Raw genomic sequence first — 25,309 nt, 5'->3', positions numbered from 1 at the left:
TTTAGGATATGTATGTATTTAACAACCTTTGATGTATTGAATACGTCTGTTTATGTATTATTCTACACAGTTAAATAGTCATTAAAATACAATAAAATACAGGATGCTCTATCAGCATAATTCTTCCTATTTTTGTGCTTCATTTAAAAAAAAGTTCCTTTCACATTTAGTAACTGGACTGGAGTCACTTCAGTTCTTAAATAGTACTAATCGAATGCTACTAGTAAATATGTGAATCTAAACTCTATGAAGACTATGGGAGGGTGGAGGAGAGAGAAGAGAAGCCAGGTGTTTGAAGTTGAGTTGTGAGGTTGTATGTAGAGTGTAAATGGTCCATTTCAAAGATAGGTGGCGGTAATGCACTTATAAGTCTGCGATCCGCCGTAAAGCAAGAAGACGAAGAAGAAGAAGCAGAGTGAATCTGCGTGGCCCTCATTGGCTGCGGGGGTGTCCCGTGCGCGCGTGCTTTGGATGCCGATGACGTCACCGCCCGCTCGCGCCGTTTTTTCCCTCATGGAGTTTCAGCGTTGAGTCTTCTGAGGTGAGGAGAGCAGTTCACGGTATTTCTCATATTTACACAACCTTCAAACACACTTTATACAGTTTGATTAAGCGACAGACTCATTTCTATACTGTTTTCATCGATCATAGCAATACTTGTGCGTCTTTTCTGGCGTCTTCCTACTGAAATAAACATTTAGTGCAGCAGCAGCGAGCATTCCGTCTGTTCGGTGCTCTTTCACGGAAGTTTAGCCTGCAGAAGCTCGTCCACTCCTGACCGCAAAATGGAAATATTTGCTTGACTTTCTAACATTTACAGATGTAGAATGTTAGGGCTGGGTATTGACACAATTTTTTTTAGATATCAGGTATAATACATGGCACATTTTCTCAAGAAAAACAAATCTCTTAACTAATGCTGTAAACTATGGGAGTGTTTGTAGCCTACTAAGCTTCATTAGCCTATATTATTGGAGGTAAAAATGAACTGATTTGTATATTAACACTTAAATTACACTTTTGTTTATTTTTATTATAATAAAGTTATAGCCTATAAACATTTAAATGGTGACTGTCATAAAAACGTGCCAGATTTATTCAAACATGCATTAAATATAGCAGAACATTAAAAATTATAATGAATATGTAATATGGTGCATATATTTAACAAAATGCTTCTCTCTAGAGTTAATTTTTCTTGCTGACTAAAGGCCCGTTCACACCAAGGACGATAACTATAAAGATAACGATAAAGATATAATTAAAAAAATCGTTCTCCATATTAAAGAATAGAGTTCACACCACAACTATAACGATAAAGATATGAGGAACGATATCGTTGGGATCACTTTCAGAACGATTTTTTTCCAGCTGTCGAACGATAAAACACTGACAGCCAATCAGAATCCATTCTAGCAGGTAATCCATTTTCGCTACTTTGAAACCGCAGCGCGGGCGCGCGCGTGCTTAGAATAAAAAGACCGTTATCGGTCGTTGGTGTGGACGCATATAGTTATCTTTATCGTTATCTTTATAGTTATCGTGCTTGGTGTGAACGGGCCTTAACGAGCTAACGGTCACTGGATATGGTTTTTCTGAGGTAAATGTGACGTTACATGACATTGTTTACGTTTTTCCACGGTTGAAACACTGATTGAGCGATTCCATGTGACATGATACAGATTTCAATAAGTTGTACTCTATCTTCTAACACACTTTCAGATGCTCATTCATGTTTATTTCGCGCTGTAACTAGTATTATAGGTGGAAGAGAAGATCATGTGCTGCTGCTTCTCTTGAGCTGAGCCAGAGCGATCTCACACCACAGCGTCAAAACGATATTGTTTGTTTTTGAATTTCTTAAGAAAATTAATTGGATGTAATTTGAAATCTGAGACTTTGTTTCATATCAATAGTAACAAAGCATAAAGATTATTGTGTTTTATTGGATGTGATGTGCGCTACAATGTTTTATTCATTCATCAACTGCAAACAGGATGACTAATCGATTTAAGAATCGATATCGGTTCGTATAAATGAGAATTGATTATTGCACTTCATCTTAAAGATTATTAATAGAGGTATATTTGTTTCCACCAATCACTGCACAAGTTAAGGTTACATATGATGACGAAAGCACATTAGTGCTAGCCCAACAAGAACCCATAGAGAATGCATTTCAGTGCCTGCAGTTAAAAAAAAAAAAAAAAAAAAAATTGTATGGAAGTCCATGGGAACACTGGGCGATTCTCGGCCAGAGTGAAATCACCCAAAAAGAGGCTGTTGCCTTAAAGGGTTAGTTCACCCAAAAATGAAAATTCTGTCAGTAGCCTAATTACTCACCCTCATGTTGTTCCAACCCCGTAAGACCAACCTTTGTTCATCTTCGCATCACAAATTAAGATATTTTTGATTAAATCTGAGAGCTGTTTCACTCCTCAATAGGCTTCTAAGACATTATAACTTGCTGGCCCAGAAAAGTTATTAAAGAGATTGTTAATATAGTCCAAGTGACTACAGTGGCTCAATCTTAAGTTTATAAAGCGACAAGAATACTTTGTGTATAAAAAAATAACAACTTTATTCCACTTTTCATTTCCTTCTCTCTGGGCCTCGTTTTTTCACGTAGTAAATTTGCGCAGCGCTTCTGTGTTGCACCACGCATCACACACATGACCAACATCGGCCAATAGTGAGCCTACATGTGACTAGGGTTGGGTATCGTTTCATTTTTAGCGATTCCGATTCTGCTTATCGAATCCGGTTCTTATCGATTCTTGTTTCCGATTCCAATATTTTTTGGAGGGAGAAAAAAAAGGTCAAATACTTGAAGAAAAAATATTTCTACCTTTTATTCTTGCCAATTTTATTGGTTATTGCTTAAAATGGCTAAAGTGAAAGGAGTCTCTTCATATTTAAAGGTGTTGATTACATTATTACTCCAGCAGTGTGGCAAAAATCTTTTTTTTTTTTTTTAAGCCACATAGATTCCTGAATTAGGGACCGTTCACATATCGCGTCTAAAAATGCATGGAAAAGCACGGCCACGGCGCTTTCTCCTTCTTTCCACAAGCGCTTGCGTTCCCGTGGCGTCTGTCGTTGCTATGCAACCCAACCATTCAGAAATAAAAACCCGCCCTGTTCAGATATGATCAGCTGTTCAGCCGAGCGTTTGATGTTACAGAAAGGTCGGTTGGTTTTTGTCACTTGACCTGCGCACCGCTTGCGCCATTCTGAAAAGTTGAGATTTTCATCTCGATGAGGCATAGGCGCGCGCCTGCAAAAACGAGTGCCACGCACCGTATGCTCGTCGCGCCCACGGCCCATGTCGCTTCTATTATGAACGTGCTTGCCGCGCGCCTACATTTGAAATAACGGATAGTCAGGAATCGATAAGAGGAATCGAAATGCGTGCGTCTTATCGAATACCCGTTTTTTGGGAATTTGTTACCGGTTCTAAAATGGAACCGGTTCTCGATACCCAACCCTACATGTGACGTACAACACATACGTGCTACGCTAAAATACTATGTGGAAAAACTCGAGGCCCAGAAAGAAGAAAATGTCGTTTTTTTTTTTTTTTTTTTTTTTTTGCGCACAAAATATTCTCGTCGCTTTATAAACTTTTGAGCCACTGTAGTCATTTGGACTATATTTAATACATTTTCTGGGCCAGCAAGTTTCATTCACTTAGAAGCCTATTGAGGAGTGAGACAGCCTCAGTCAATGGCGTGCATTGAATTTAGTTGTAATATTTTTTTTTACAGTTTCACCCCGCGCATGCGCAGTTTCATCACAACAGTTTTACCCGCAGAGTCCGTTTACCGTTACATTAACCCATACAATTTGTATTATGCATTTCCTAAACATGTACTTGCTAATCAAACACTTTATATGAACAAACTACTAATCTATAAAACACAATTGGTCTTTCGACCTTTTACTATTGTGTTGATATGCGCGAGGGAGAGAGAGCAATACAGCGCTCGTGTTGTTTGAAGGCGGTAACAGGGCTCCAGACTAACTTTTTTTATTAGGAGCGCTGTAGCCCCTGACTTAAAATTTTAGGAGCGCAAGCAGAAAATTTAGGGGCACACCTTAAATCACCTTGCAATGCAATTATTCACATTTTCCCCCAAAATAACTATTACTGACAAATGCTTTGATAATAAATAGCCTTAACGTACAGAAATTACAATGTGCAGTTTTATTTTAAGTTCACAGGGCTCCAGACTAACATTTGAGGGCAGCGGCACTAAGTTCTACAGAACGTATTTGGTAGCACTGTGGGATGACAAAGCACTGAGCTTAATTTGAGGTGTATAGATAAAGTTAACTTTAATTATTATCATTCATAATGTCTTAATATTAATTCAAAAGCAAAATGAGTGACAAAATAGATATTAGGGAGTGGAAATAGCCAGTAAGCGTCCTCTGCAGCTATGTTTACAATAGTAATTTAATCTTTATCTTTTTTTTTTTTTTAAATAAGTGTGAGTTTTCCTACTTCTTGAAACTTTTAGTTTTATAAATAGGTACAATCTTTAAAGGAAGAACAAAAAATGTTTTGGTCAACACATTAAAAAAATAACATTTAAATATGATAATATAGTTTTGAAGTGCTGGAAAAATATGTGTAGGCTACTGTTATAACCACAGTATACCATAGTTACAGTTGTTACTACATTAAATCCAAGGTGAATGTTGCTGATCTGTGGACCTAAAGCCTTCTATAACTTGTTCGCTCATTGCACATGTTTCTCCTGGTTTCCACGTCAGCGCTGTTTGATCTTATATGGTTTATAACAGAGAATTCTGCGTCAAATCTGAATGTTTCTCACTTGATCTCGCAGCAATGTTATTCTGTCGCGAACTCAATGGATTTCTTCACTGGATCTCCTCGATGTTTCGCGTAATCGAGATCGGCCCGCGACTGGCGAGAGGAGCTCTGTCTATTATTGGTTCGAACTATTAAACGGTCTGTGAAGCAGAATGAGTGCTGAGTAGCGCAGTTTTTTTTCCACTTTCATTTTGTTTTTATTTATTAACATGTCACGGCACACTATGCTTGAGGCTGAGATTGAGTGTTTAAACTGCGAAGTGCCTGCACTGTCTGCAAACTTCGTTTTCCCCGCAGTTCTGGGGTAGCGACTGCCACATTCGTAGCTCATGGAGTTCATCTCCTTACAGTACCTCAACCAGCTGAATTCTCGTAGCCAGTCTTCCCGAAAATAGTGGGTTCAGGCCTTTATCACCTTACAAACCTCTGACTCTGAATCATCATCATCCGACTGTGTCTGTTAGGGGTGTGAACCTACACTGGTCTCACGGTTCGGTTCGATTACGATTATCATGTCATCGATTCAGTTCAATTCGATATCACAATGCATCGCGATGCACTGCATCCTCAATTTTAAATTTCTCTTCAAAAGTGATGTGTGCGCACGTGTGTGTGTGCTTGGGAAGTCGCAGTGACAGAAACAGTGACATTCCAGTTAAAGTTTCAAGGGAGTAAAGCTTGTTTATGCCATTAAGAAAAGGAAAATCTGTCAAATAAATTTTGTTTTACAAAAATGTTCATTTAAAAGCAGCGCTCATTAATCAGTGTAGGCTATTATGTTACCATTAAAGATCCGCGCATCAACCGTCGCCGAGTCCGCTGTTGAAGGTGACGATCAGGGCCGGCCCTGACCAATTTGCTGCCCTAGGCAAGATTTTACCTGGCGCCCCATGCATCACAGCCCATTTCACCCTGTCATTGTGTTCATGATTTAGCATATATATACACACACACACACACACACAAACACACACACACACACACACATTACAGCAGAACTGTTTCCAACACTCATAATAAATCATCATATTAGAATGATTTCTAAAGGATCATGTGATAGACCGGATGTCACGTGACACTGAAGAATGGAGTAATGATGCTGAAAATTCAGCTTTGCATCACAGAAATAAATGATAATTTAAAGTATAATAAATTGAAAACAAATTATTTTAAATTGTAATAATATATCACAATATTAATTTTTTTTCTGTATTTTTGATCAAATAAATGCAGGCTTGATGAGCAGAAGAAACTTCTTTCAAAAACATTAAAAATAGTAATGTTTCCAAACTTTTGGCCTGTACTGTATCCCCCCAAAACTGCACAACTGTAGAGTAAAACATTAATAAAAAAGTGATAATAAAAAATGCGTCTTAAAACTGACATGATTGTACAAAATCACAGTCTGGGGACTCAGAACTCAGAACAACTGCTAACATTAAGTTTAAGGTAAAAATAACTGCCATGAAATTATAGTATCTTACTCCTATGCAATAAATTGTTCATTCACTACATCTCTTTACCTCAGTCTTTATCCTCTTCTCTTCTTTTTGGCACTGTATCTATCGCAGACTGCTCATTTATAATGTGTCATGTAAATTCGGCCTTCCGTCACAATCAGGAAACTTTCACCGTGTCTAGAACTGGCGCGAGCTGCCAGGCCCGTTTCTACGAGCTGTGTGTTAACAAAAGCAGTGCTGTCTAGTGTCTACATTGGATGCGGCGTCTGGCACGCTACACAACAAATTACCAACAACTGATCGCGCGCGCGCTCTGTTTCTGACGCACTTCAAGCACTCGATGGGCGGGGGAAGATTGAAGAGCCGGACTTTTTTTTTTTTTTTTTTTGCTTTATTTGGTAGTATTTCGAATTAATGGTTTTAAAATAGTAGCCTATTATAAAAAAAAAAAATGTAAAAAAAAAAAAAAGATTCACTCGTTCACTCATTCTGGCGCCCCTATGGATGAGTGGCGCCCTTAGCATTTGCCTATACCGCCTATGCCGCGGGCCGGCCCTGGTGACGATCATCCATTTATAATCACGCGTAACAACACAGAATAATTGTAATTTGACCATCGGGTGCGGATACTTAAATCAGAGAATATTATTGGGGCGGGTGGACTGTTTATTTTTGGCTGCGGATTCGGCGTTGGAGCTCATCCGCGCATCTCTCTGACTCTGCCAGGCGTTAACAGCTTGGGGTGAAAACGGCTAACGTGGTTTATGAAGTTATTGGTATTAGCCTACCTCCTGCATATTCTATTTGTGTGTGACATGAGCGCACAGTACAGCGAGTGTCTTCTGCAGGTCGTGCTTACCAGGTTGTTCCTAAAAGCCGAAACGTGCCCAGATGTCGGCTTTTAAAGTAGTTGGAGCATTTTTAATATTCTCGCACTCGCGTCTCGCCTCCCTCTGCCATTGTATGCTTCCGTCACAATGCACGTACGTGACAAATGACGTCAGAAAAGTCCGTACATTATAATCGTTATGGTCTATTACTGAACCGATACCGAATCGTCCTCGTCTGCATCGCGATGCATCGTAGAAACGATTAATTTTGACACCCCTAGTGTCTGTCCGTGACATTGATATTTGTCTCCGTCTCCTTCCCACTGACGTTTACGCGCGCTCGATTATCTCTAGGACCCTCCCCCTCCACACATTAGCCAGTTACAGTGGCCATTCCCTTTTCTTCTCACACTCATTGGCCTGCCACACATTCGCGCCCCTTCCACGTTTAACGTGAAAAAATAAAAAAATAAATTACTGGTCGCACATGTGCGACTGGGTGTAAAATTCAGTCGCACATTCTCAAATTTTGGTCGCAAAATGCGACCATTTGGTCGCAGTCTGGAGCCCTGGGTAAGAGTGTGCGCGCGGCCGGTGTTGTGCCGAATTTCGACCCCCTGCCAAATTATTACCCCCCTCATTGAAGTCAGTACCTGATTGCCTAATCCTAACCCCACCCCTAATCCTAGCCCCTCCCCCACAACTAATCCTAAACCTACCAATACTAGGGGGGTAATAATTCGGCGGGGGTCAAAATTCGGCACGACACCGGAGCTCTCTCTCTCTGTTTGTTCTTATGCGCCCTGTCCACTGATCTAAATAATTAGTTGTTACGACGACTTATTTGTTCACTCGTTTTAATAAATGGTGGACACGTTGGAGTAATTCCCTCCCTCATTTTGATTTAACGAATTAGCCTACAACGTGGCCAAAAACAGTTTGATACTATTAATTAGTGAATGCTAAAGACCTATTTTTGTGAATTGGTGAATATTCAGGTGAATTATTTCGTGGCCACGAATTAATAATAATTATCAAACTGTTTTTCTTACCTGTGAAGATAGCTCTTCAGTGAAGGCCGACTATTCTCGTACAGCTTTTTATTCCTAGATCGCCTCTTATTTAAAAAACGAATGCTCTGCTAGTTAACTGGAGTTTTTTTTTTATTTGTATTGGTACATTCGTGCCGCAAGATGTTTCAAAAGTGGTGGGGACATGTCCCACCCGCAAATATCTCGGGGTTGCGGCGCGCACACTATGGTTAACCGAGTATTAACCGCTAAGGGCCTCGGTTAACGGTTAATGAAAAACTTGAAAATGTGCAGCCCTAGTTTTTATAAAGTCAAACTATATTTAGATTCACATATTATGGTGTTGTAGTTTTTTGCCTGTAGAGCTTCATAAAGATAGGTTAGGCCTATTTATTAAATTATTTTGTTTAGGGATGCACCGAAATGAAAATTCTTGGCCGAAACCGAAAACCGAAAAAGAGGAAACCAAGGCCGAAAACCGAAACACCGAAAGAAATTATGCCAATTATTGTTAGTACCATTGCATTTATGGCTATGACTGTGTACTAAGTTTACTAAAATCAAGGCATTGCAATTGCATAAATTAATATTAAAGTTTCAAAGAATAAATCCATTAAAATTTTATGCAAATATTTATTTAGCATTTGCAAAGTATAAAATTAAATGTTTAACTTGACCCCACTCATGTGTACATTAAATAATAATGTAAAAGCCTACTGGCCTGGAGAAAGGTTTAAAAATGAAATGTTCTCTCATAAAAACAAAGTGCATTTAGGTCAATACTGCCATAGCCCAAAATAATATCTGCAGTTATATGCTCATGGACGTGAGTTGCAAAAACCATAAACAGCTCAGGTAAACCTCTGAGAAATGACGGCTGCTCTGCACACACACGCAAAGGTCTCTCGCTCCCTCTCTCTGCCGCGCGCGCTACGTATGCGCGCTCATGCTCGCTCGCGATTCCGGGAGATTTAAACTAATTTGCGGGCATTAGGGAGCCGGTATCAATACGCGGGAGACTCCCGGAACTTCCGGAAGACTTGGGATGTCTGTGTTTTGAAAATCGCTGTCCGTGGGTCACTCTTAGATATATTTAAATACGTCCACACCGCAGATATGTAATGTTGCTTCAGACAAGCACGTGCAGGTCGCGGTGTCTGCTGTTTGCGTCATCACAACATTTCGGCCGTATTGTTTCGGTGATAAAAGTCTTTCGGCCGAAAACCGAAAATGCACTTTTGGGCCATTTTCGGCCGAAAATTTTCGGTGGCCGAATATTCGGTGCATCCCTAATTTTGTTTTATTATTGATGATCTATCCATGTTACATTGTGAAAAACACTATTGTCTATCAATATAGCAAACACTCAGAATAATATGATCTGCTGATGATCCTGAATGGCTTGTTGAATGAGTGTTGATAGTCTGAGGCTCATCAATATTAACAGATCTGCTGAAAACACTCTTTATTTCATGACAATAGTTCCTGTTTTCACCTCATTTAAATTGACACTTGAAGCTCATTTCATTGGTGTCAGCAGACTGAGGGGATTTGATAGTGACAAATCTGTAGATTTACTTCTGTTTATGCTTATAACTCTTTTTTCTTTTCTTTCTCTTTTTCTTACCATTATTTATATTTGGGAGAATTTACATTATTATATTCTGTTGTCCATGAGCCTAAAAACAAACTCTGTAACTGATATATTTTAGATTTTGGCAGATCAGCTCCTCCCACAGCAGTCACATCATCAGTGAAGCTCCTCCCACTGTAATTCATCATCAGTGAAGCTCCTCCCACTGTAATTACATCACCAGTGAAGCTCCTCCCACTGCAATTCTCCAATAAATGCTGTAAATTCCCATCAGCTACAAGTGAAGACGAGCATCAGAGCATCAGGAAGAGCTGAAATCTGCAAAGACTGAGTTTATTAAAGAGGACAGTGAGAACATGAGTGATCCAGAACCCTGCAGAATGAAACACACTGAAGATCCTGAAGAACAAAGAGGTTGGTGTTTATTCTTCATTCATTCATGATGCTGAAGAACATCATGGGGGGTTGGGGATTGTTCGCTCCAACATTAAATTTCTCCTATAGAGCTGGTAAGTCCCGCCCCTTCCGCTAATCCCCCTGGACCTCAAAGTTGAAAAACCGTCAATGCAAGTGAATGGGAGAAAATAATTATTTTCTGGTCCCGTTTGAATTTTGCCATGAATGTGAACATATGTTGTCTGTGAATTTTTTATAGAACTTTTCGTGTAAAGAATGATACAATTTAGCGGGTAGAAGTTTGATACGGTTAGACTTTGTGTGAGAGCACTTTGTGGACTACAACTCTTCGCTGCTTTCGACGCGTTTGAAACGTCACCACCACTAGCACACGGCTCTAGCTCACGGATCCCGCTAAACATGACTGTGTCTTTGGTGCACTTCACCGCCTTCTTTCAGGCAGAGGACAAAATCGTTGAGGTTGGCGAAAACCACGGGTAAGTCAACTTTATGGGGTGACGTCACATAGGCGACATGTAGTCTTTCTCGTTATGTCTTTTCCACAACTGCTAGCCGACGAATCATACCATATACTGTCAAACTTGTAACATGAAAGATTATATAAAAAATTCACAGACAACATATGTTCACATTCATGGCATAATTCAAACGGGACCAGAAAATAATTATTTTCTCCCATTCACTTGCATTGACGGTTTTTCAACTTTGAGGTCCAGCGGGGTTTTACGGAAGGGGCGGGACTTACCAGCTCTATAGGCATATGTGTTGTAGCCCAGTCATTAAAGAAAACGATTTAGTTTCATATTTATTTTTAAATTATTATATTTTTTTTATTTCATCTGTTGATTAGTATATGAAAAGCATGAGTAAGATCCATAGACAGTATAAGAAGGTAAGATTAGAAGGCTTGCGGTAGGCTTGCTACGATAGTCGGTGTTACCTGTGTTACACGGTGTTCAGTCGCAACACCGGTTTCATCACTTGCACACTGTGGTACCGCAAAAAAAAAAAAAAAAAAAAAGTTTAAAGCGTTAAAATTAATTACGCAGTATCCGTTTTTTTCCTGTCACCACGTTGACGATAGCGCTGTATGATCACGCTCTTATTAATGTGAATGCTTTTACAGGGTTTCTGCGGGGTTGTAAAAGGATGTAAATTAAATTATGCCAAATTAAGGCCAGTAAAAAGTAGTAAAAAGTAGTAAACGTCATCTGACGAGGTAGTACATTTTCGAAGCACCATCTAACTGGGTCTATATCATGGGTGTCCAAACTACGGCCCAGTTTTTACTGGCCCACAGCCAGGGTCCGAAATTAACACCCGCCAAGCGCCACATGCGGTTAGATTTTCCGTTTGGCGAGTAGGGCTAAATCTCAAAAGGCTATCCGCCACACTGGCGGGTGAATGTTCATCATACCAAAATAGTAATAAAAAAATATTACAATTGCCTTTTGTAATGTTATGATGCCTGGAAATTAGTTCAAATCTGCGAATCTAGAGCGAGCGAGCGAGCAAAAGCGCGCATGCAAACCGTGTAGCGAGCGCACGGCAGAGAGGGAGAGACCTTGCGTGTGTGTGTGTGTGTGTGTCTCTTTCTCTCTCTCATGCAGTGGTGACGCGTTCATATAAACGGCACCTAAACGCTGTAAAAAAATATATTATGACATTTTAATCGTTTATTAATAAACAAGTGTTTCTGTGTCAGCTGCAAAGATGAAGTTGACACTGACTCGCGATCTTCGCAGTAGTGAACGCGCCGGAGAAAAATGCATTTCTTACGGATTAGCCTATAGCCTATTTTATTTAGTTTTGAATGGTTCTGTTTAAAAGTAGAAATTTCAAGCTTTCTGTAGATAATAGATATAGGATATTTCTAATTTGTTTAGGTCTGTGAGGCAAGTAGCCTAGGCTACCTATACGCTGAGTTTCGGTTCATGTCTGAACGTGTTGTGATTATACAAAATAATGAAACATGGATTAAAATTAAGATAAAATTAATACAAAAATAATTTCGTTTCAAAGAGAGGCTTTGTGTTTTCTGTTTGATGTCTCTGTGAAAGTTTTAAAAACATCATTAATGGAGAACGAACGGTTAGGCTACATGTTTTTCCTCAAATGCAGACACGAAATAAAAGACAAAATACTTTTTAAAAAGACAAACCGTCAATTTTTGGGGAAAACAATATGGATGGATTCATAGCGTTTTGGAAAAAAATATGGATGGATTAATAGCGTTTTGGAAAAAAATATGGATGGATTTATAGCGTTTTGAAAAAAAAATCTGGATGGATTAATAATGTTTTGGAAAAAGATATTTTATAAAATATCTCTGGTTCTCTATCTCTCCCTCCCAGTGTTGAAATTAAGTTATAATTGCCTCATTAAATTGTGATTAAATATGTTATTAATTCATTTTGGAAAGATATTTCATGTCTTTACTTGTCACTTTACTTAACACTTAACACTGCTACAGTTGAAGTTTGAAGCCGTGTTGGTAGTAAAAATATTGTGATGGTAGTAAAATAGGTGTAAAAAGGTAGTAAATTCAATTTAAGAATCTCTGTATAAACCCTGTTTAACCATTCAAGCGCAACAAGACAGACCGCGCTGTAGTCCTGCCTAATACACAGACACACACACACACGACACGACCCACAGAAAAGACGCGCGTCAGTATCGAGTTCTCTTTCAGGCTTGAAATGCGAAGACCTGGAGTGTTATTTAAAAATGTATTTAGTTTTAGTCATATTTAGATTTTTAATTAGTTTTTTTTTTAACTTTCGGATTCAACCCATGTTCTCAAGCAGTGAAAAATAGAGGACACTGACAGCGCGTTGACAGACAGACAGGACCGAGCAGGTAATATTTAATATGAAACAAAGTCTCAACTTTCAAATTTGGGCAGTCAAAGAAAATTAAACAATAAATAGGCCTACCGTTTTGTGGCTCTTTAAACGGTCGTGACAGATTGCCTCAGTTAAAGCCAAGGTCAAATCCACCGACCTTAATCTAACTCTCCTGACTGCTTTGTCGGACAAAAATGGTGGATTTTGATTGGTCAGACTCAGATCGCATGTCAATCAAACTCCCTGCGAAGGATGAATTGACGCTAATTTATGATGCGATGTAACAATTATTATTATTTTTTTATTTTTATTTTTTTGACGACGTAGTTAAGGCGGCAGGCGTGTGTTGCTTAGGCGGCCGCCTTAGTTCCAAAGTGCTGCGGGAAACCCAGATATGGTTTACAATTTGTAACAATTTTACCAGAATTTGACCTAAATTTTGTGCATATTTTTACAAACATGTATAACAAATAATAATCATTCCAAAATGTAGAAATTTACAATCTACTCCGCTTTACTGCAAACATTTGTGTTCTTTCTCGCAGTGAAATTCACTTGATCTTGAGTAGCATCTGGACCAATCAGACACATACAAATTATTAATTTATTTAATGAATAATCCAGCAAACTCACTCTCCCAACAAAGGCCTGTGAAACTTCCCCCAAAACTAACATCACAAATGAAGCTAACACACTGAGAGAACCCGGTGTCCTGTTACAGGACACACAGAGACTGATAAGAGTTTTACGACCCAAAATAATTTCCAGAGAGTCTCACTTAAATCTTGCTGAGTATTTTACACCATGTTATATATTCTATATATAACCACTTGAGAAATATATAAACATGTATCTAATTTTCTCATCTAATGATTTTCCTTCTATGTGGTTTGGCCTTTGTATTCTTGTAAACTTTTGGGACTAAAGTTTCAGGCTTTAATCCCATTCAATCTTCGTCTCCCATTTGTTAATTTACATTACATTTGGCTAACTTTGACGCATTAGTATTATAAGCATCTTAAAGATTCATGTGTTAAACATCTAATCAAATTACATGTTCAAAGGCCTGCTTGAACAATGGGTCGTTAAGAATTTTTCCTCCAGAGGAAAACGCTTCTTATTGGCTCACACACCTTCAGAGGGTGTGACATCTTCTCGCTTTAAAGATCTCCTCTCTCTTTAGTAGAGGTCCTGGGTAAGATTTGTATGCACTTAATTTAGCGGAGAATATCTCAACTGTTATAGACTAATATGACCTCATTGAACAACGTGGGATGTGTGCCAAAATCTCTACCTGGGATGAAAGTCCTGAAAATGACCACAACCTATGACACTATTATCACACTACAGGTGAATGGGAATTTTTCTTCCCTTTATAGATATCCTCATACATTTCTACCAGTTTAGTCTTCATATTCAGACAAATACTTTTTGTATTGCATTTTTACTTTAAAAATAAAATATGAAAAGTAGGCAATATCTCATTACATATGTGTACATATAAACTCTTGAAGCTACAGATTTTCTGAGGTGATCACAATGTTCACAATGACCATGATTATAAGGTCATAGAAGAGTGTAAGCATTCTGATTTGATATAAAGAAAATGGCTAAAAAACAGTCAACCTATTAAGCAACATACAGGAATTGCCAGTTACAGTTCACAGTTGAGGAGCTACTCCAGCATGAGATCACCAACTCTGCATTCTTCTTGGTTGACAAAGACGGTTACATGAGGAAGAGTGCCAAATCACAATTTGGGACTGAGCTGCTGAAGTTGTGTCCACAAATAGATAAAAAAGGTCCAGATACTCCCCGCAAACACACGCCATCATTATCGACGACTTCTTTTAAAAAAAGTCCCTTGTTTGTATACAATTGTATTTAGAATTTTCCATTCAATACAGCACAAAACAGGACATCCCCCCACACACAACATCCACACTGAACATCTACAGAAACACAGTTAAAAATATCAAACCAGAATTCTTACACTTACACTACATGGTCATTGTGAACATTGCGATCACTTCAGAAAATCTGTAGCTTCAAGAGTTTATACAGTGGGGAGAACAAGTATTTGATACACTGCCGATTTTGCAGGTTTTCCCACTTACAAAGCATGTAGAAGTCTGTAATTTGTATCATAGGTACTCTTCAACTGTGAGTGACGGAATCTAAAACAAAAATCCAGAAAATCACATTGTGTGATTAAGTAATTAATTTGCATTTCATTGCATGACATAAGTATTTGATACACCAGAAAAGCAGAACTTAATATTTGGTACAGAAACCTTTGTTTGCAATTACAGAGATCATATGTTTCCTGTAGTTCTTGATCAGGTTTGCACACACTGCAGCAGGGATTTTGGCCCACTCCTCCATACAGACCTTCTCCAGATCCTTCAGGTTTCAGGGCTGTCACTAGGCAATATGGACTTTCAGCTCCCTCCAAAGATTTTCTATTGGGCTCAGGTCTGGAGACTGACTAGGCCACTCCAGGACCTTGAGATGCTTCTTACAGAGCCACTCCTTAGTTGCCCTGGCTGTGTGATTCGAGTCGTTGTCATGCTGGAAGACCCATCTTCAATGCTCTTACTGAGGGAAGGAGGTTGTTGGCCAAGATCTTGCGATACATGGCCCCATCCATCCTCCCCTCAATACGGTGCAGTCGTCCTGTCCCCTTTGCAGAAAAGCATTCCCAAAGAATGATGTTTCCACCTCCATGCTTCACGGTTGGGATGGTGTTATTGGGATTGTACTCATCCTCCTTCCTCCAAACATGGTGAGTGGAGTTGAGTGGAGTTTAGACCAGAAAGCTCTATTTTTGTCTCATCAGACCACATGACCTTCTCCCATTCCTCCTCTGGATCATCCAGATGGTCATTGGCAAACTTCAGACGGGCCTGGACATGTGCTGGCTTGAGCAGGGGGACCTCGTGCGCTGCAGGATTTTAATCCATGACGGCTTAGTGTGTTACTAATGGTTTTCTTTGAGACTGTGGTCCCAGCTCTGTTCAGGTCATTGACCAGGTCCTGCCGTGTAGTTCTGGGCTGATCCCTCACCTTCCTCATGATCATTGATGCCCCACGAGGTGAGATCTTGCATGGTGCCCCAGACCGAGGGAGATTGACCGTCATCTTGAACTTCTTCCACTTTCTAATAATTGTGCCAACAGTTGTTGTAATTTAATGTGATTTTCTGGATTAGATTGTCTCACATTTCGGATTGGGAATACCGGATGCAAGATGACGTACGCATTGGCTAAGCTGAAAAGAGTGATGGCCGGGTTGAACAAATAGGTTCAGGTTGTGTGCAGGCTAGGGCTGTAACGATTCCTAGATTAAAGTCGAGTACTCGATTTAAAAAAATCCTCGATTGCAATTTACCCGTGTCGAGTAACCGGCAAAATACCAGAAGTGGCGCATTCCACAGACGAGAGTCCATGAACCGCATTATTACACAGTTTTCTAAGGCTACGCGATATATTTAACTGTTTACAATCATGATATCGTGAAATCACAAAGGCTAAGATTAAGTTAAATAAATATTTGCGCTGTTTTTTTTTCTCCCACAGAGAAGCATGACGGTTTAATTATTTACATGCGTGCAGATTGTGTTAAAAGTACCTCAGCTCCGTTCACAGTAAACGCTGCTCCACACATACTCAGTCTCTGCGTGTGCTGTTTGTTTAAGTTTCCAATAAAAGGAACGCAAAACCCCGGATGCGTGTTTCATAGTAATTTACTGTCATCATTTATATGCGTGGAGCGTCTCGGGTTTCTCAAACTCCATCTTTGCGTGCTGTGAGTTTGTGTGGCTTATAACGTTCATCTGCACGCAGTCTGCGCCGTTTCACAAGATTCGTAACGCAGCTCATTTATAAACCTTCGCCAACACAGGAGACTACATAAGTATGTTTCTGAATATATTCAGAAATATATTCGCAATCGCATATATTCTCATGTGCGAATTGTTGTTCATCGCGATTTCAAAATAAAAGCTTAACCCTTGCACTGCTTGCATGTTTTGACGTGCACATGTTCTTTTCAAGAAATTACGGCAGCCGTTGCATTTCTATCGTACAGAAGCGACCAAATATGAAAGATTAAGTTGACATTTGAATTAAATGTTATGTTTATTAGTTATCATATATTTTACATGGTGTATTTTAACAGCGTTGTTCAATAAAACCCATATGATTACTTTGATACTTTATTTGAACCAATAATTATTGCTTGTTATTGTTATTTGGGTAACACTACAATAAGGCTCATTAGTTAACATTAATGTATTAATCAACATGAACTAACAATGAACAATAGCTACATCTGTAACTAACATTTGTTCATACAAACATAGCTGTTCATTGTTTGTTCATGTTAGTTCATTACAAATAATGTTAACAAATACAACCTTTAATTTTAATAATGTATTAGCAAATGTTGAAATTAACATGAACTAAGATTAATAAATGCTGTAGAAATAAATATTGTTCATTCTTAGTAACTAATGAACCATATTGTAAAGTGTTACCTATTTGTCTTTAAGTAATTTTAAAGGCTGTTGTTCACTTGGATTTATTTTTATTACCACAATTTTTTTATCCGATTAATCGATGGAATAATCCGTAGAATACTCGATTACTAAAATAATCGATAGCTACAGCCCTAGTGCAGGCTCATCTTTACTCTGCCGATGGGAAGTTGATTACGTCGATGAATGGATTTAATCTGCCTTAAGTCTCCATTATACTTCTGCGTTGAACTCACGCCGGAGCCTCTACGCTGTAGGCAACGCGTTGGTTTCCCCCCCTGGGGGATATTAAAGTATATTTTATTTTTATCTTTTTTATCTTTATAAATACTTCTGCGTCGTTGTCCGCGTTGACACGCAATTACACTTGCAGAGGGAGCATGTGAAACCCGAGGGAGGGGTTCTAGCAAACCAATCACAGCGCTTGTGTCCGCTTAGAGTTGATGCGTTGTTACATTTTTGGAGAGGTTTACGTTATGGTACGCTGAAGGGTACGCGCGCTACACACAGCCTACAACGTAGCTACGGCGTGAGTTCGACGCAGAAGTATAAAACAGGCTTTTTGAATCTACTAGTAAGCAACGGGCTTACGGAACACCTTGCTGTTTGTTGTGGTAATCGAAGGGAGCGATTGCGGTGTGGATGGAGTTCCAGTTATCATCAAGAGAGTCTACGGGAATGAAGCGTTCTCTTCCAAAGGTATTTGAAGTATCTGAGTGAAGACGGAGCTGATCGTTAACTCGTGTAAAGCAGTGGAGCATGAGTAATAGGATATTTTAATCAAGAGCGGTTATTGCGGGATTATCTGACTTGATGGTTTCTTCACTGCCCTTATACATTGTGGAAACCATGATGGACTAAATGACTTTGACTGTTTCTCTTAATCTCTCCTTTAAACAATCATTTGAAATCGAAAGCAAGACTATTTGAACTATGTGAAGAGGGTTTTGATATGAATGAAACATGCTTTGTTTGCTGTGTTGTTTCTATTGGGTTTGTGTATGTTTATTATTATTCAAATGGTGATGTGTGGTTTGATAAAATTGGTACTCTGACATGGTGAATATACTAAAATATGTGCATTTTGAGTTGTAGTAGTTGGTTTTTCTTTGGGTTTACTCTTACAAAATTAAGGATTCATGTTAATGAATTGATTACATGTGTCCTGTGTTCACTCTCCTTCTTGATGTGACTAACAACCCTAACAAGAAGGAAATTTTGACAGTATACATATGTCTGGCACCCCAGCATAAATGTAAGAGGGAAAGTGTTACAATTTGATACATTAAGTGTCCTTACTCCTTTTTAAAGAAAGGCGTGTTAGAACTAAACTGATGGTTTGCTCAAGGCTGTTGATCTGCTGAAATTCAAACAATGCTATAACTTCTTGCTTTCCTTTATTCTGCTTCAGCTCTCTTTCCCCTGGTAAACTGTATGTATGCATGCATGCATGTATGTGTGTGTGTGTATGTTTAAGTGCTTAGACTAGTTACTAAAATCTTGTTCATGTCACACATAAAGTTGTCTGTGTCTCAAGCTCATATCTGGAGTCAATTATCATATAGATCTTGACTTTTTGCTCTTAGTAGTACTGTAAAGTAAGAAAGACATTTCCCATGCCCCAGAAATGTAAATGTCTTAGAATTAATAAGCAATTAACAGAGTGTTCACGGGACAAACAGGTTAATTGATTGTAATATTAAATGACGACATAAAGTTAATTATATTTACTGATCTAAATATTCATAATCAATTATAACCAGTTATTATTGATTATTATTTCATATAGCTAATTTGCTACACTTGTTTCTTGTCACACTTTCACATGTGTGTGAAGTTAATGGAAGTAGAAGTTTAGTGTGAACGGCCCTTAATAATTTAAACGTTTTAGTAGTTTTTAACGTAATTGAATATCAATCTAAAATTTGGTGTCAAAATATGTCAGTATTGTGTATTTTAATGTTCATATCATGTAAGATAATTGTGTCATTGATCAAATATATTTAATAGTTCTCACAACAGAAACATGGGATTTGTGCCTATAATGTTTACAAAATAATAACTGGAAGATCAGTGTATCTCACTCATGGAAAGTTTCAGGGACATTTAATTCATTTATAAAAAGACAAATTAATGTAATATTTTAAAGCAGTTGTCTGTTACATCTGGTATAATTTTTATCTCCATTCACTCCATATTTCTCTCTTTTAATTAAGTAGATTATTTAGAAAATTTGAAAATTTGTTTTTCTTTGATTTCAGACCAGATGGAAGAGAACGAGGAGAGTGAAGAACTGAGAGAAGAGGAGGAGAGTGAAGAACTGAGTGAAGAGGAGGAGAGTGAAGAACTGAGTGAAGACGAGGAGAGTGAAGAACTGAGTGAAGAGGAGGAGAGTGAAGAACTGAGTGAAGAGGAGGAGAGTGAAGAACTGAGTGAAGTGGAGGAGGAGGAGAGTGAAGAACTGAGAGAAGTGGAGGAGGAGAGAGAAGAACTGAGTGAAGAGGAGGAGGAACATCATGTCAAACCTGGAGAAAAACCTTTGAGTCGCTCAAAGACTAAAAAGACAACTTTAAAGAAAAGAAGAGCCAAGAAATCTACAACCTGCACTCAGTGTGGGAAGAGTTTCTCACGCAAACATGGTCTCGATGTTCACATGAGGATCCACACCGGAGAGAAGCCGTTCACATGCAATCAATGTGGGTATAGTTTCAGTCAATTGGGACACCTTTATGTTCACATGCGGATCCACACCGGAGAGAAGCCGTTCATGTGTGATCAGTGTGAACAGAGATTCTCAAGAAAAACAGCTCTTGAGGTTCACATGAGAGTTCACACCGGAGAGAAGCCGTTCACATGCAATCAATGTGGGAATAGTTACAGGCAATTAGCAGGCCTTAATGTTCACATGAGAGTTCACACCGGAGAGAAGCCGTTCCCATGCAATCAATGTGGGAAAAGTTTCAGTCACTCTTCATACCTTAAATTTCACATGAGGATCCACACCGGAGAGAAGCCGTTCCCATGTGATCATTGTGGGAAAACATTTATCTCTGCATCAACCCTGAAAAAACACCTGACAGTTCATACGAAGGAGAAGCCACACTCATGTTCTGTGTGTGGAAAGAGTTTTTCACTGCTGCAAAGTTTACTTAGACATCAGAAAACTCATGCTGATGTGAGAGAGTACATGTGCTTTGAGTGTGAAAAGACTTTTGCTACTTCGAACTGTTTGAAACTGCACCAGAGAATTCACACTGGAGAAAAACCTTACAAGTGTTCACACTGTGACAAGAAATTCAGTCAATCATCAGCTCTGAAAATCCATGAGAGGATCCACACTGGAGAAAAACCTTACAAGTGTTCACACTGTGACACAAGATTCCGTAATTTAACAAATCTGAACACGCATGAGAGGATCCACACTGGAGAAAAACCTTACAAGTGTTCACACTGTGACACGAGATTCAGTCAAATAGGAAGTCTGAAAATACATGAGAGGATCCACACTGGAGAAAAACCTTACAAGTGTTCACACTGCAACAAGAGATTCAGTCATTCAAATAGTCTGAACATGCATGAGAGGATTCACACTGGAGAAAAACCTTACAAGTGTTCACACTGTGACAAGAGATTCAGTATTTTAGCAAGTCTGAACATGCATGAGAGGATCCACACTGGAGAGAAACCTTACAAGTGTTCACACTGTGACAAGAGATTCAGTATGTCATCAAATTTGAAAACACATGAGAGGATCCACACTGGAGAAAAACCTTACAAGTGTTCACACTGTGACAAGAGATTTGGTCGATCATCACATCTGAAAATGCATGAGAGCATCCACACTGGAGAAAAACCTTACAAGTGTTCACACTGTGACAAGAGATTCGGTCGGTCATCATCTTTGAAAACCCATGAGATGATCCACACTGGAGAGAAGCCGCACAAGTGTTCACACTGTGACAAGAGATTCATTGATTCATCAACTCTGAAAAAGCACGAGAGGATCCACACTGGAGAAAAACCTTACAAGTGTTCACACTGTGACACGAGATTCATTCAGTCATCATCTCTGAAAACACATGAGAGGATCCACAGAAGAGAGAAGCTGCACGTGTGTGATCAGTGTGGAAAGAGTTTCTCTATTAAAACTCACCTGAAGCGACACATGAAGATCCATGCAGTGGAGAAACCACATCACCGCAGTCTGAGATCACGGTAAGTTGTTCATCTTTATGCTGAGCAAAAAAGTATTCAGTCAGCCACCAATTGTGCAAGTTCTCCCACTTAAAATGATGAGTGAGGCCTGTAATTTTCATCATGGGTACACTTCAACTATGAGAGACAAAATGAGAAAAAAAAATCCAGAAAATAACACTGTAGGATTTTTAATGAATTTATTTGCAAATTTTGGTGGAAAATAAGTATTTGGTCAATAACAAACTAGGGCTGTGACGGTATGGGATTTTTTCTTACCGCGGTGAAGAAGCAACAAATATCGCGGTTTGTCGGTTAACCGGCTTTTTCTATGTCTTTGCACACCAGAAACAGCGCTGCTGCTGACATATACGCCTCATTGGTGATATATTCGACATATGGGGAGAGAGTTGTGGAAGGCCTAGGCTACTTGTTAAACATAAATATATAGCAGCAAAGACAGCGTCGGCACTCGGCAGTATTGACGGCAAAATAGGCTACAGAATATTTCGTTCTGTATTGACAGGTGCAATATTTGAAAATCGATATTTTTTTTAAATTACATTTATATCTACATTTATGTCAAAACCTTAACTTTCAAACATCAAAATGTAATTTATTAATATGTATTAATGTCAAAATGACATACAAACATCTTTTCCTATTAAATTTTGCCAGGAAACGCTTCCAACAGGCTTGCGTGTCGCGTGAAAAATAAGCGTTGGTTCTATTTCTGGCATGCACCCGTTTTCAGCGCGGCTCGTGTCGCAACTGAGAAGCGCGTCTCACGCTCTCAAGCTCTAACCTGTTAACATGGGAGCCGAAATAAAAACGGACACGCCACGCAGCAGTGTGTCGCCGACCTAAGGTAGGTGTGCTGCACTTAAGTCCTGCAAACGCCACAGGACGGTTAGTTTTTCTAAGATGTGGTCTAGTTATTGGTTAGTGGTATTTCCTCACGAGACGGATACTTTTGTGCGCCTTGTCCAAATTCACCGGCTTCCCCTTAATTGTCACCTGCCTCAAAGGCGACACAGTATTTGGCTTAGACACTAGATTCGTGGCTATTTTTTTAATCATTCGGCTAGCGCCGTCAACTGTTATTTCCTATACCATAAGAGAGATCGCTACTTGCAATTAAAATCTAACTCCAACTGTTTACGTTATGCTTGTCTTTTATTCCTGTGTTTGTTTGTATTTAATTGAACATTATCTGTAAACATCACTAAACCTAGCAGTTAATTAATAATAATCAGACACACACAAAAAAATAAATCCCCCATAGGCTATGTTTAATGGACTGTCCCTCGACTCCCTCCCTTGCACAGGAAGCGTTTTTTTTTTTTCTCCAGAAGCCCTTGAACATGGGACTCGCAGAATACAGTAAATTATAAGCAAAATATTAATGTTTATAGTTCATATCACACACCATATGCACTCCTGTAACTTTCAGCAAAAAAAAAAAAAAAAAAAACGTGCGGTGATGACCTCACACCGCGGTAGGCATCTCATCAACGCGATATTGCGGTGATGCGGTTATCGTCACACCCCTATAACAAACCTTTATCTCAATACTTTGTTATATACCCTTTGTTGGCAATGACAGAGGTCAAAAGTTTTCTGTAAGTCTTCAAGGTTTTCATACACTGTTGCTGGTATTTTGGCCCATTCCTCCATGCAGATCTCCTCTAGAGCAGTGATGTTTTGGGCCTGTCGCTGGGCAACATGGACTTTCAACTCCCTCCAAAGATTTTCTATGGGGTTGAGATCTGGAGACTGGCTAGGCCACTCCAGGACCTTGAAATGCTTCTTACGAAGCCACTCCTTCTTTGCCCGGGCGGTGTGTTTGGGATCATTGTCATGCTGAAAGACCCAGCCACGTTTCATCTTCAATGCCCTTGCTGATGGAAGGAGGTTTTCACTCCAAATCATGGCCCCATTTATTCTTTCCTTTACACGGATCAATCGCCCTGGTCACTTTGCAGAAAAACAGCCCCAAAGCATGATGTTTCCAACCCCATGCTTCAAAGTAGGTATGGTGTTCTTTGGATGCAACTCAGCATTCTTTCTCCTCCAAACCCGATGAGTTGAGTTTTTACCAAAATGTTCTATTTTGGTTTCATCTGACCATATGACATTCTCCCAATGGATCTGGATAATCCAAATGCTCTCTAGGAAACTTCAGACGGGCCCGGACATGTACTGGCTTAAGCAGGGGGACACGTCTGGCACTGCAGGATTTGAGTCCCTGGCGGCGTAGAGCCCCAGATCAAGGGAGATTATCAGTGGTCTTGTATGTCTTCCATAGGCCTGTCGCGATAGTCAATAAATCAATTAGTCGCACGCTAAAAAAAAATTAGCTCAATCATTTTTCCGGCCGCGATAATTCCATTTGCATGCTTGTTTGTTTTCCTCGTCTCTCTCTCTCTTTCTCTCTCTCTCTCTCTCTCTCTCTCTCTCTCTCTCTCTCTCTCTCTCTCTCTCTCTCTCTCTGAAGCCCAAAGTAGTCGATTGCCGAGTTCACGCGCGTGATCATAGGTACTAAACCTATGCGCGTGAACTCGGCAATCGACTACTTTGGGCTTCACCCGAAAACAGGATGTAAACAAAGGTATTTGCGCTGGCTTAAATAACATCATTTTTATACATTTCTTTCACATCTACTGCAGTCAGATCCACTCGTGTTTACTCAGAAGGAATCACTCACATTTTCTGTGCACTTGTAATGACACATCAAGGATGTTAAGAGGCTAAAAGCAGGTTTAGTACTTGCCCTATTGAAGTCAACAGGGTGCAAATTTTAAAAATAGAATAACTCGGTGTAGGCAACACCGATTTTTGTCGTTGTTCTCTGTATTGACAGCACTCCAAATGTACAAAAAATGAGCTCAATGTTAAAATTGACCGGAGTTCTCCTTTAATGTTTCTTTTAGACCTGATGGACGTGAACAAGAAAGGAAAAGCAGAAGGCAATGAATATGTCTCCTGCCCTCAGTGTAAGAAACGCTTCACATGAAAATCAAGTCTGAAGATTCACATGAGAGTTCACACTGGGAAGAAGCGAAATGCAGAAAGTCCTTCACTACAGATGAACTGAAAGAGCACCAGGAAATTCACACTGGAAAAACCTTTTGAAGACAAAGTTCAGGAGCTGAAGAAGAGGCCATAACACTGTTAAGAGAGACATGAATCTGATATTTTTTTACTCGTTCTTCATTGTTTTTACATCTAGTTTCTCTTCCACTTCTACTCTTGGAAATGCAAGATATACTTACATGTATCTTTGAAACTGGACACTTTTCTTCTCTTGAGATGTTTTGGCTCTTGTAAGTCAGTAAAGAGAGAAATCTGTCTCAATCTCTTTCAGTTTTACTTAATGTTTGTATTTTCTTCATATAATGATTGATTAAACACTTTACTCCCTTTATCAACATCTCATTGTTAATGTCCTTTTTTATTTTCTGCAGATTCTGCTTGAATCAGGAATAATTTTAGTTCTGAAAGTCATGAAGTTATGAAGTATCCTGATATGATTGCTTTTTAAACTTTCCATGTTTTAA

General features: G+C 39.2%; 1 protein-coding gene across 6 annotated transcripts; it reads left to right on the top strand.

The window, feature by feature from the left end:
• The first annotated feature begins 383 nt into the window (after positions 1-383).
• LOC311290936 (uncharacterized protein) lies at positions 384-25,182 on the top strand. 6 transcript variants are annotated; one of them, XM_084409728.1, is made up of 5 exons: positions 443-541; positions 9,874-10,169; positions 19,817-21,770; positions 23,431-23,782; positions 24,683-25,182. In XM_084409728.1, exons 2-4 carry the CDS (start codon positions 10,112-10,114, stop codon positions 23,447-23,449), a joined length of 2,031 nt encoding a protein of 676 aa, XP_084265854.1. In that variant the 5' UTR covers positions 443-541; positions 9,874-10,111; the 3' UTR covers positions 23,450-23,782; positions 24,683-25,182. The 6 variants fall into 6 exon arrangements, with proteins under 6 accessions (XP_084265851.1, XP_084265854.1, XP_084265855.1 ...); XM_084409725.1 differs by lacking the exon at positions 23,431-23,782 and having other exon boundaries at positions 384-541; XM_084409729.1 differs by lacking the exon at positions 23,431-23,782 and having other exon boundaries at positions 9,874-10,173; positions 19,881-21,770.
• Positions 25,183-25,309: the final 127 nt, after the last annotated feature.

Source organism: Rutilus rutilus (assembly GCF_951802725.1).
Source record: "Rutilus rutilus genome assembly, chromosome: 1".
NCBI lineage: Eukaryota > Metazoa > Chordata > Actinopteri > Cypriniformes > Leuciscidae > Rutilus > Rutilus rutilus.
Note: the sequence above shows the minus strand (reverse complement) of the source record. Positions and strands in the feature narration are given on the sequence as shown.

Coding starts and splice junctions, on each gene's coding strand:
- LOC311290936 (XM_084409725.1), top strand. CDS start 10,112: ATGAGTGATCCAGAACCCTGCAGAATGAAACACACTGAAGATCCTGAA. Junction 10,170..19,816: donor AGATCCTGAAGAACAAAGAG/GTTGGTGTTTAT, acceptor CTTTGATTTCAG/ACCAGATGGAAGAGAACGAG. Junction 21,771..24,682: donor CACCGCAGTCTGAGATCACG/GTAAGTTGTTCA, acceptor TGTTTCTTTTAG/ACCTGATGGACGTGAACAAG.